The following is a 12877-nucleotide window of genomic DNA, read 5'->3' as shown; positions in this document are numbered from 1 at the left end:
TCATATCAAATTTTTATGAGGAAATGCCTCACAGACATTTCTGCCATCTGGCAAATGTGGGAGTCACTCAGACAAAGAATCCAAAAGAAATGCCATTTGTCCACTGATGAGCCCTGCTCCGCAGGTTTGCTTTGAAGGCTTACCAGCTGGGAGGGGCCCTCTCTCCGGGCCAGGGTCTAGCCATCGGGGTTGAAGGGAGGAAAAAGTTTGGAAAACTCAACTGCCTAGGCATAAGATTTGTAAAATTCAATCCGTTTTGTGGTTAACAACAGGTCAATTACTAACCATGAAAGCCACAGGGTCAAGACTATGAGAACTTGGTATTTCCGGGGGACACAGTCTGGTAAGTTTGAGAAGACCTGAGCTGTAGTTTTTAATTACCATCTGTATTTCTCTGCCAGCATCAAAGCCATTTTGCAGGAAACGAAACTAACAGGGGCTTTGGTGTCCGAGACCATGATTTGATGCTGGCTCTATAGCTCACCTGCATCTGCACAAATCCGGAGGCCTGCTGAGCTTCATCTGTAAAAAGTGGTGACGAGGGGCTACTTTCCTAGGAGTTTTGGGAAGACCAAGTAAGATAATGCATAGTATTATCAGATGCCTGGAACACAGTACAGTTAGTTCCCCTTAAAAAAATTAACCCCGCCGGGCGCAGTGGCTCTTGCCTGTAATCGCAGCACTTTGGGAGGCTGAGGCGGGTGGATCACCTCAGGTCGGGAGTTCGAGATAAACCTGACCAACATGGAGAAACCCTGTCTCTACCAAAAACTCAAAATTAGCCGGGTGTGGTGGTGTGTCCCTGTAATCCCAGTTACTCAGGAGGCTGAGGCAGGAGAATCGCTTGAACCCAGGAGGAAGAGGTTGCGGTGAGCCAAGATCATGCCATTGCACTCTAGCCCAGGCAACAAGAGTGAAACTCCGTCTCAAAACAAAAACACAACTCTTTTCTGTGAATGAAAGCAACATCCTTGTTGAAATTTACCAACAAAATCTTCAAAGCACAAAGAGCCAGTATGCTTGTTGGGGAACAGGAGAATAGGGCAGAACTGGAAACTTGAAGCAGCCAATCTTTCAGGGAAGAGGAGCTGGAGATACTTTTAAAAAGGAAACAGGAGAACGGTTTGAAGACATGCTGAATGCTCTTCAATAACTCCTACATTTTAATCTCCTGGTATCTGCTCAACAACCTATCCCTATTTCTGTGTAGTGGAGCACAGAGTTAGGATCCCGGGCTCCCGAGCCAGAATCCCTGCATGAATCTCAGTTCTGCTGCTTTCTAGTTGTGTGGCCTTGGATAAGTTATTTGATCGCTCTGTGCCTCAGTTTCCCCAACTGTAAAACTGGAATAATAATACTGCCTATATTATAGAGTTTTGTGAGCATTAAGTGAGCTAATATAAATAATCATTAGTAAGCGGCTGGTATATAATAAGAAGTAAATGAAAGTTAGCTATCACTTGTCTTATTAGTGCCAATGACTTAATGACTTAATTTAAGACCTGATCATTTTCATCTGCACTATTTCATTTTTGCCTCTAGTTGCTTCCCTCACTAGTGAATCCACGCCAAGGGCTGCTTTTCTAAAACAGACATTTTTTCCTAACACCACTTTGGTAACCATTCAATGATGTAAACAGGAAACTGAAGAATGGTGGGCAAACAAGCAAAAAATCTGATAAAATCATTCAAAAGGATTACTAGGTCTTTTTATTTACCTGGAAAGATCTCTGGGACATATTACAGAGTGAAGAAGAAAAGAGCAGACTACAAGGCAGCATGTCTAATAAGAGTCTATTTACATGAAATAATCAAATACATTGGTGTACGTGTAGGTATGCATAGTGGGATAACTGGAAGAATGAGGTTTCTTCTGCAGGGGATAAAATCTGGAGTGATTTTTATTATCATCTTTATGATTTTATGGACCGCTTTAATGGTCTACAAGGTTTATATTATCTTTGTAATCAGAAAGAGAATAACACATCTATTCTCATTGAAAAACAAAGAGCAAAAAAAAAAAAAAAATCAAGTCAATAGCTTCAAGAGAGAGAAAAATAAGAAGACTGAAATGAAACAAAAAAAATGTTAGCAAGGTTTGAATCTGGATGGTGAGATTCTGGGCTATGTTCCCCAAGTTTTCCACAGTGTACAAAGTTTCTTTAATGTGTATGAATTGGAGAAAAAGAAATCTATTTGCCATGTATGACTTGAATATGATCAAAATTAAACTTATGTTTATATCATAATCACAACTCAATGTTACCCCATCAAGAAATGTAACAAACTTTGCCACTTTGAGAAACTCCATCTGCATAAAAACTACTTGCTATTCCTCTCGTATCTCTCAGTAAAAGCCTTTACTAGATGAAACAGAGAAAAGCAGATATTTTCGGGTAAGAAACTGGCACATAAAGACCTTGTCACAACAAACCACTGCTCAGTGTGGAAGAATTATAATCTGCTGAGGTTTTCCCCCCGTGTACACAGGCATGCATTGGACTGGGGTGCTGTGAGATTTAGGGCAGGCCCACGCTCCACCCTCAGTCTGTAAAACATGGTATTTCCGCCCTTTCCATCAGGCAACATTACGTTTAAAAATATCTCTAAGTAGCTTCAAATATTTTAACTCTTTCATATTAAATATGATGGATATTGGCAATAGCCATGCAATTTTAACTTGTGTGTGATTAGATAGTTCCACAGTGGCAGAAATGGAGTATGTCACTGATAATCTTTCACCTCTAACCAATTCTTTCTCTCTGCTACATACTGGTGACATATATAAGGCAAATTAGAATCACAATGATCTAAGTAACATTTGGCCTCTGAGAGAAGGCTGGAAATTAATTTTAATTACAATTGATTTCTGCAAATAATGGATCTGCTCCTCCTGTGACTGCATTTGGGCCAAGGACTGCTGTTGCGCTTGTTTCAAGGAGGATCTGCAGGAGAGCCGGTGTGCCTGCAATTCAGGAAGTGCTTGGCGCCTTACCCAGTGGAGATGCCACCTCCACTGCAGTCTCCCTGCTTGTTGCCCCCTGGGTTCCCAGCTCTGCCATGCAGGTTCTGAGCAGGAAGTTTGAGTTGGATGACGGTGACTCCGTATGAACTCTCCTCTTCCTGCTGGTTTCATGTGGGTCTTGCCTTGTTTTCTGACTCTTTTTCTGACTCTGACTAATCCCTGTGTCAGAGCTCTTACTTCATTCTTCAGAAACCTGGCAGGGATTTATTTATTTTACCCTATGCCTTCCTAAACATATTGTGTCCATCTGCTTCTCTCTTGCTCATGCCCACCTGAATTTAACGCCAAAAGCTCGCCTGCCAGTCCATTCTTACCTAACTAAACTCTGGTTCCCTCCCTTCAAAGACACTGTTGGAGTCACTTAACTAGCAGAGAGAAGCACACTGCTATAAAACAAAACGTTCGAAAAGTGAAGCCTTCAGTGTGAGCAGCCAAGGTTGGCTGACTGGTTAGAAGAATCTGGGGCAGGTCCGAAGTTCCAGTCGCTGACTAGTCACACCTCGCTGTTAGGAAATGGAGTAGGAGGGTGTGGCAACCCACCTCAGAAGGGACCTCGTGTCCTCAGCCCTACATCAGAGTCTCTGCCATACTAGATCTACTAGATTTACCAGTGGGACCCAGCGGCACCCCTTCTCTCCAGGAGACAGTGCTCCTTGCGCCAGCTGAGCAGTTCTGTCTCAGGATGGCCGTTGTTAAAGCTCCTTTAGCTGGGTCCTGGGCTCTCTACACCCTCCTTGCTCCCTCCACAGATCACCTCATCCTGCTAATGGCTTCTACCACCACCCATATGACCCATGAAATGGATCACTGATTTATAATCCGGCCCAGACCCCTCTCTTTCAGATTTCACAGCAGTCTACAGAACTGTCTGCTTGGCATCTCATTTGCATGTTTCAAAACCATCTTAATATGTCCCCAAATCAAACTCATAAGCTGCTGTTGATCTCAAGCCAACCTGAGCTCCTCTCCACAGCTGGTTCCCTTCCAGTATTATCCATCCTGGATAATACTGGAAGGGAATGGCCCATCCGTCCTTCCATGTGTCTACCTGTTCAACTGCCCATCATCCATCTAACCATTCATCCTCCGGCAAGTCGGAAATGCAGGAGTCACCTCGGGCTCTTTGGTCTTCCTCACCCTGTGTCCCATCCATCTTTCCGTTGGGTCTATTACTTCTTTTGAATTCATCTACTTATTTTCTTTCTAGCCAACATCATCATCGTGTCACACTCGGGCTACTGGAAATTCTTAACAGCTGTCCCTTTCAAACCTATTTTCTCTGCAATCAGATCTAAATTTTCCAGTGAAATTTTATTTACACCCTCCCAACCCCTTTAATGAAGTTTCCCTTGTTCTTATAATAAAGACAAAAGTCCTCAACCTGCCCCAGAAGGCTCTGTAGGTCTGGGTTCCACCTCCTTCCTTCTCTAGCCCAACTCCTACCCCTATCCTTCCAGCTCCAGCCACCCAGCCTTCCTTTAGTTCTTCAGACCCAAGGGGCTCCCTGGCATGACAGGATCTGTTCACATGACCCCCCCTCCCAATTCTGCAGCATCCTCCCTGCTCCGTCCCCTCTGTTCAGTTGTTTACCATGTCCCAACCTCAGGGAGGCCTTCCTACAACTCTTCACTCGGTCCCCACGTTGTGAGTTTTCATAGTACCATGTTAACGCCTTCTGTGCTCTTAACTTGAATTTTATTTTGTAATCATTTACATCACCCCCTTCTCCCCCACGAAATCTCACAGGGCCATCAGCTTCATGAGGGCAGGGGCTCTGTCGGCTCTTGCTCCTGTGGTCACCCCAGAGTCCCTGCATCTCACACATCTGCCCCTACCCCACTCCTGCTGCTGTGGCAGCACAGCCTTCCCTGCTGTCCCAGCCACCTGGGCAGCCACACTCCTCTGCCTTCTCACCTGTTTCAAGTCCTGGTTGGCATCTCATGCCCTCATGGAGGCTTTCCTTGACCACAATCTAAAAACATCGCCCACCCTGACCAATCTCCGTTCCCTGCTTCATTTTCCTTGCCGCGTGCTCACCTCCTAACACGGGTGTTACACCCTGCTCAGCAATTGTTCCTGTCTTCCCCACAAGAAGGTGCAGCACGACACCAGCACAGCATCCTGTCTTTGTTCCCTGCTCTGTCACTGACACCTAGAATAGTGCCTGGTGTGTAACAGGCACTCAGCAAATATCTGTTGAAAGAAAGACTGTGGTTTGGCACAGTGCCTGGCACATGGCAGATCAATACATATTTGTTGAATAAAGAACAGAAGAGAGGAGGAAGGGAGCCTGGGAAGCTTCTGCAGATTCTGGCTCATTATCTCCAATTGCCAGCCCCTCGAAAGAGAAGCCGGCTGCAAGGGGGCTGCCTCGTTAGCAGGGAGATTTGGTGTGTGCCTTAAGCTTAGAGTTAATTATAATTAGGAACTGTTGAGAGTATTAGGAGGGTTATGATGGTGTGTGGAGGGGTGGTAATGGTGGATAGGGTGTTGGTTTATATTTGGAACGGGCTAGCTCAGCAAATTTATAGTGTAAATAAGGGAAAAGTTAACTTACTTAAGAGCAAAAGCCAATAAACAGTTTTAAGGACCATTAAAACTATTTTACATGCAAACACTGCTGCAAAACAATGAATGTGATCATTATACAACGTCTGTGTTCTTTGAAAAGCACTAACAAGAATCTCTAATTTATGCTGACTGAATCCCCAATTCCTCATCCTAGTTAGTGGTGTTATCCCAAGTCTGAGGCTCTAGGAAGCAGGCTTCCCAGGAATGGAACTGACTTTTCTAGTTACATAATTTTTAGGCGGGGGATAGTAATACTATTCACCATGCCCATAAAGAAACAGCCGTTATGTACGTGTGAGTCATTATGTATGTGTGGGTCATTATGTGTGTGGGTATAGGAAGCAAACTAGAGGAAGGGGTAACACGGATGCCCAGGGAAGGGCTTCAGGATGCCATGGAAGGTGAAAGGGAGATTAGGAGGCTGGACAGAGAAGCCTCTTTTTGACACTGTCCCTAGAAAGATACAAAAATAACACAACCCAGTAAAGAAACACTAAAAGAGCACCGGAAGGGATGGGACAGAGGGCAGTGAGGGCTAGAAAATGTAGCCCCAGAGGTCACGGGTAAATGACAGCCCACCACAATGCCCGGAAACGGAAGCCAGAGTCCCGCCTGGGCAGAACTGGGCCACTGCACACAGAAGTGCTCACCAGTAAGGAGGAGGATGGTCCCTGAACTACCCACCAGCTCATCATTGGAATCTGAGACTTTAACATGCTGATTTTTTTTTTTTTTCATTTTAAATGAAGTAATGAATCTGCTAAACTCAAGAAGAGTAACAGAAATAATGAAGATGTGAGATTTTTTTTCAGGAACAACGATCAATATTGTTTTAATGTGGCATTTCTATTCATTTACACAACACGTGATCTTTTCAGGGAATTCTGACATTGAGAAGGCTCATGACTCACCCAAGGTCATTGAGCCAGTACGTGGTAGGACAAGGACTCCAAACTGTTCCTCCTATCTCCAAACCTATGTCCTTCTCTTTTGTCTGAAAGGTCTTTCCTGATTAGTCTGCCACTCATCCACTCACCCTTCTCCTACAAGTCCCCAGTGGTGTCCCCACAATACATTCTCCATTTATTTATGGACCTGAGATCTATTATTTCATGCATGTCTTATTCTTATCTGGCCACAGACTGCAAATTCATGGTGGTAGGAGGTAGATTTAAACTCATCCTCCCTCTGACAACATTGTGCCAGGCACACAAATCACATTTGAGACCTATATTTGGGGTGCTGAAAAATTTGATCCTAAGTTCAGGGTCCTGAGAGTTGAAAACAATCTTGATGGTAGAAATGTGCCCTGGGGGGTAGGAAAAAGTTCCCCTTGCAGAATCTGTTCTTCACTAAACCAGGAGTCAGCCAACTACTGTTTGTGGGCCAAATCTAGCCCAAAGCCTGGCTTTGAAAAAAAGTTTCCCTGGAACACAGTCAGATCCATCTGTTTCTGTATTGTCTGTGGCTGCTTTCGCATGAAAACAGCAGAGCCAAGAAGCTGAACTGAGATTGAGATTGGCCTGTAAAGGCTAAAACATTTACTACTGGACCCTTTACAGAAAAAAAGTTTGCCAACCCCCTGCACTAGACTGTAAGTACTAGGAGGGCAATATCTATTTGTGTTTTATTATCTTCTTTTCTCTTTTTTTCTTTTTTTTGAGACCTCCGGAGTCTCGCTCTGTCACCAGGCTGGAGTGCAGTGGCATGAACGGCTCACTGCAACCCCCGCCTCCCAGGTTCAAGCAATTTTCTTGCCTCAGCCTCCCGAGTAGCTGGGATTACAGGGACTTGCCACCACACCCAGCTAATTTTTGTCTTTTTAGTAGAGGCAGGGTTTCACCATGTTGGCCAGGTTGGTCTCAAGCTCCTGACCTCATGTAATCCACCCGCCTCAGCTTTCATTATCTTTTTATCGGCCTTCATTATCTTTTTATAGCAGTGCCTACCACAGAGTCTGGCAAAAAGAAAGTGATCAATAAATATTTATCGAATAAAGAGATAGATTATTGGACCCTTTTAAGCATGTACTCTCTGTCCAGCTGTGATGAGCAATGGGTAGAGGAACAGAATTCAGTGTTCCTGTGACAAACAGCTATATACCAAATACCTACGAGGGTCAAGTGGAGACAAAGTGGGCAGGATCTCTGGAGGTATAAAGGAGAAAATCTGTTCGGAATGTGGTGGAGAGCCTGCAGACATCTTATAGAAAGGAAACAATCAATATAGGGCCATGCCCATGTTTGCCTGCCTCCACCTCCTGAGTAGCTGGAACTGCAGGAATACACCATCATGCCCAACTACTTTTTTTACTTCTTTTTTTTGTTTGTTTTGACAGAGTCTCTCTCTGTCATCCAGGCAGGAGTGCATGGCGTGACCTCGGCTCACTGCAAGCTCCGCCTCCCGGGTTCACACCATTCTCCTGCCTCAGCCTCCCGAGTAGCTGGGACTACAGGCACCCGCCACCACGCCCGGCTAATTTTTTTTGTATTTTTAGCAGAGATGGGCTTTCACCATGTTAGCCAGGATGGTCTCGATCTCCTGACCTCATGATCTGCCTGCCTCGGCCTCCCAAACTGCTGGGATTATAGGCGTGAGCCACTATGCTCAGTCACTTTTTTTGCTTTTTTTGTAGAGACAGAGTCTCGCTTTGTTGCCAAGGCTGGTCTCCAACTCCTGGCCTCAAGCAATCCTCCCAACTCAGTCTCCCAAAGTGCTAGGATTACAGGTATGAGTCACCGCACCTGGTGAAAACTAGGCCAGTGGGACCAATGATCCCAGCGCCCATCAGGCAGTGGTTATAAAAGCTGCTCCTGGGCTGGAATCCTGCCTCCATTCCTTATTAACTGTGAAACCCTGTAACACTCTTTATCCCTCAGTTTCCTCACCTGGAAAACAGCTACAAAAATATTACCTATTTCGTGGTGTTGTTACAGGAAATGAGTAAGTTTCTATGTGCAAAGTACTTAGTGTGTCTGGCATATGTAAGTGCTCAGCAAATGCTAGCTTTTCTCACTCATGATTAAAAAATATATCTCAGTGTCTCTACGAGGAGGTATTAAACTAGATATTGGGAAGAAGCAGACTCAATGTTGTATTGGAGAAAGGCCGTCTGGATCTCTCAGCATATCCAAGGCTACATCCCTTGACATTGCATTCTGTATGCTCAGCATGAGGCCACATTGGTGATGCTATGCAATGAAGTTATAGACTCAGCAATGTCCCTTCCACTTGGTATGGGAAGGGGATTCCCCACTTCACTTTCAAGAATCTCTGTGAATTTGCTACAGAGCTGAAGGGACTCCTGGAAAGGATCTCATAAGCCGTCGGGAGAAATCTGAATTCTAACAGCGCAAAGCTTCGGTGGGCTCCCAGAGAAAATGAAGGAACTTGGAAGGGTCTAGACAGAACAAGAAACCATGTTTTCCTTCTCTGAGCCTCTGGAACACTGTGTACCGGGCTGCAACACAGCCCTGTGCCATGGTACTGGACCACCACCATAGCGATCTGACTGTCCGGTTGGGTCTGTCCTGGGGACAGGGGCACCATCTCATCTCCATGGCCTTTGTGTCCTCAGTATCCAGTATCAGGAATGTGTCCCACAAGTGTTGATGGAATCCACTGAGGAGTAATCAACCCTAGACCTCAGACAGCATCTCCTACCTACAAAGGACTCTGACACGACCACTCTAGTGCTACTAAATACAGCATGCTCTAAAAGCAACTACAAACACACGAAGCTAGCATTTGCACCCGGCAACCCTGGCGATCATTTCTTGATGGCCAGCGGGAAAGCAGTACGTGCTCGGTTGGGATGTTTTGTGCCACATATAAGCTCCACACCTCCCCGCCCCCATTTCTTTTTCTAAAACACACTGAAATCTGTGCTGTCCAACGCAGTAGCCACTAGCCTCATGACCTGTTTAAGTTAACAATAGTAAAAATTAAATAAAATTTAAAATTCATGTTGTCAAACTGTTGAACAGCAAAAATGAGAAATAAAATAAAATTCATTTTCTCAGTCATATGGCCATATTCCAAGTACGCAGTGTAGCTACTCCTATGTGGCTCATGGCTACCGTCTGGGACGGCACAGACATGAAACATTTCTACAGTCACAGGAAATCCTGTGGCAGCACTGCGAGAGAATCTGTACTGTCGCACTAAGAAATGTGAACTCAGGCAAAGACAGTTTAACAGTACTTTCTCAATCAGTAAAGCTAACAGATCGCTCCCCTGGAATAACCAAACCTTCCAAGTTTGTTCTCTCGTAAGGAATGAGACACGATGCGCGAGATGTTCTCTTGGCCTCATCAGCATTGTTGTGTTGTTTTTTAAAATTTATGTATCTTTATAAATAGTATTAATTATGGTAGGCGACTACAGTGGGCCCGTTAGTGCCTTGATGCAGTCACGGATGACGGAGAGCAGTTTAATGCAGGGGATGGATAGTGCGGGCCGTGGGAGAAGGGGTTATCATCAATCTAGCACGCGTCTCAGCATTGCTACAGAACATTAATGAGGCTGGGCTCCACTTAAAAACCATCCAAGGCATTATGGGTTGGGAACATTCAGTTTCACAGGCACTGGGTATTTCTAAGTTATAATCCTAGCTCTTTTGCTAATGAGTGTTGTGATACGGGGAGTATCATTTACCTTCTGAGTTTCAGTTTCCTGTCCTTAAAATGGGGCTATTACTGACCTACCTAACCCAGTGTCCACAGGATTAATGAGTTAACGTTAGCAGAGAACTCTGAGCTCCTTGCATTAAGGCATGCTGTGCATCATTATTTCCATTCATTCTCACATAGCAGCTGGGAAACATTAGGACTATTATGTTTACTCCATCCAATATGCATTTTCCTTCTCAGCATTTTAATGTTACCTATGTTACCCAAACCTTAAATCTAAAAGTAAAACAGGGCCCATAACAACAGTACAATGATGAAGTGGGGGTAGACAGTTATTCCTTTCTTTAGTTTGGGCATAACACCAGCTCTTCTAAAAGGATGAAGGCGGTAATTGCACTGTAAATTTCCTCTGTATGAGCCTGGTGGTCAATCTTACGAGATGCGAAAAGGAAGTTCTACAACAGCACAATGACACTGTTGACACTTACATGCAATGATATTCCCGTATCTGTTCTTCATTCTGTTCTCATCTTTCTTAGCCGAGTCCCATGGTGCAGACTGCCCTTCAAAGAAGCTCTAGAAGGAAAGAGAGACTGAGAATTACAACTTGGCACAGTAAACAGAGAGATCTTAACGATGGAGGATGTTCTTAAAAAACGTAGAACAGGGGTCAAGAAGGAAAGAATGCCCACAGGAACGAGATAAGGGATTATTACACTATATTACATTTTAAGTATTTCATTTAGCTTTTGCTAAACATTGTTTTCCTTTAGTTAGTATCTTACAAACACAGGGATGGAGGCTGAAGAGTGAACCCACGATTTCTCTGTCTAACCCAGTAAAAATGGTCACATGTTCATCCCCATCCCACCTGAATATTTAATACAGAAAAATTAATGTTTCTCTCAATTTGCTTATTGTCATTTTTCAAATTCTTATAAGAGATACAGTGATGTCTTTTTCTCCCTAATTGCTACTTGAAGAAAAGTTATTTTTTGTTAAAACATCAGAGTAGATAAGCTGAGACTGCATGACTTCCAGGCCAAAATCCTGTAATAAACTCTGCCAGAGTTTTCTCTTTATTTTTAATGGAGTTTAGATGTTCATTTATTTAGGGATTTGGCATTATGATGCCTGGAGTCTTTAATCTTCAGTTTTTTTTTTTGTTCAGTTGTAATGAAAATGTCCTCTACTCTCGGTGGACAAATAAAAAAAAACAGTGTGTGACTTTATTTCCACTTTAGTTCACACTACATTTTACCTTTATGTGGTCAACTATGTGAGGAGGTTATGGGCAAACCTCCCATAGAAGTGAACAGGATTCAGTCAAGCTATTTCTTGTTTTTGCCACGGTCCTCATATACTTCCTGGCACCCACTGGGAAGGGAGAGAGAGGGAAAGAAGAGACGAAGGGCGAGCAGATGAATGAGCACCATTTGGGAATGCGTTGGGGCCAGAGAACAGGGCATTAGGGACTTGTGTCCTCAGATGTGCTCCAGGGTGGCTTTCAAGTTCTCTCCCAAACAGAAGCTCTTCCTTCCTCCCCAGTCTCCACCTCACCTGTGGTGTTCAGCCATCTTGGCCATTTCCACCATTTACAATATTCTGAGATTAGTGTGTCGCTAGGTAGAATGTATTTATTCCCTTTTATGGGTCCGACTCTCCCTCATGAGGTAAACTGTTGCTTAGCACTGCTGCAGTAGGACACACTGCTTGCAGACGCCATGGGGTATCTGTGCCCCGCTCTGCCCGCCTGTGTGCTGCACAGTATTCTGACCACTAAGTGGACAGTGCTTGGCATCCTCTGTTGTTTCTGTGTCTGTCTCTGCCACCAGGCTGTGGACTCCCTGAGAGCGGGGGCTGTGTGTTCATCATTTATGTTTGGAATCCAGTAATTAGTTACTGAATGAATGAATAACTGTGGTGTTTGGTTGTAGTATGTTTTGGCTTTGATCTCAAAATGAAGCTTTATTTCTGCAGCTTAAGTGTGCAAGGGGCTCTAAGGCTTGGAAAGCCTACCTATCCACAGTCTGCAGATTTCATTCCGCCGTTGAATGGAATGGACCTGACATAGTTTGCCAAGTCCATGCCTTTTCTGTGGCCTGGTGGGTATGGATACTGCTGTTACCATACAACCGAGCTCGCATCAGAGACTGGCTGGAGAAGATCCCAGCCCCAGGTCTGTCCTGCCCTCAGGCTTCAGATCTTGTCCTCGGTACATCCACCCAACAAAACAGCTGAGCAACACCATTTTATCACACAACACAGAAGAGTGAAAAAAATAACACTACACACCTAAGAGTTAAGAGGTTTAATCTACTCATCTTAACTTAAGGTCCCTTAGTTGTGATCATAGGTAACACTTTATTATCATAACAGTTTTTACCTTATATTTATCATTTCAAACATACGGTAGGATCAGACGTGCGATATATGAACAGCTGTGTTAACAGACTCACACTATGTGTCGCTAGTTGAAGAGTGACATGGTTTGGCTGTGTCCCCACCCAAATCTCATCTTCAGTTGTAGTTCCCATAATCCCCATGTGTTGTGGGAGGGACCCGGTGGGAGGTAATTGAATCACAGGGGTGGTTTCCTCCATGCCGTTTTCCTGATAGTGAGTGAGTTCTCATGAGATTTGATGGTTTT

The 12877-nt window shown here is 44.3% G+C and overlaps 1 protein-coding gene across 3 annotated transcripts in view; it reads right to left on the bottom strand.

The window, feature by feature from the left end:
* Positions 1-12877, bottom strand: part of PTPRM (protein tyrosine phosphatase, receptor type, M) — a 704023-nt gene that overhangs the window by 110924 nt on the left and 580222 nt on the right. For all 3 annotated transcript variants that reach the window (XM_011994359.1, XM_011994360.1, XM_011994361.1), the window contains one exon: positions 10716-10803. In XM_011994359.1, the coding sequence (XP_011849749.1) occupies positions 10716-10803 (88 nt within the window). The remainder of the gene's footprint in view (positions 1-10715; positions 10804-12877) is intronic.

This window comes from Mandrillus leucophaeus, unplaced genomic scaffold, assembly GCF_000951045.1.
Source record: "Mandrillus leucophaeus isolate KB7577 unplaced genomic scaffold, Mleu.le_1.0 Scaffold453, whole genome shotgun sequence".
Classification (NCBI taxonomy): Eukaryota; Metazoa; Chordata; class Mammalia; order Primates; family Cercopithecidae; genus Mandrillus; species Mandrillus leucophaeus.
The sequence above is the reverse complement of the archived record's forward strand: the minus strand, read 5'-3'. Positions and strand labels throughout refer to the sequence as shown.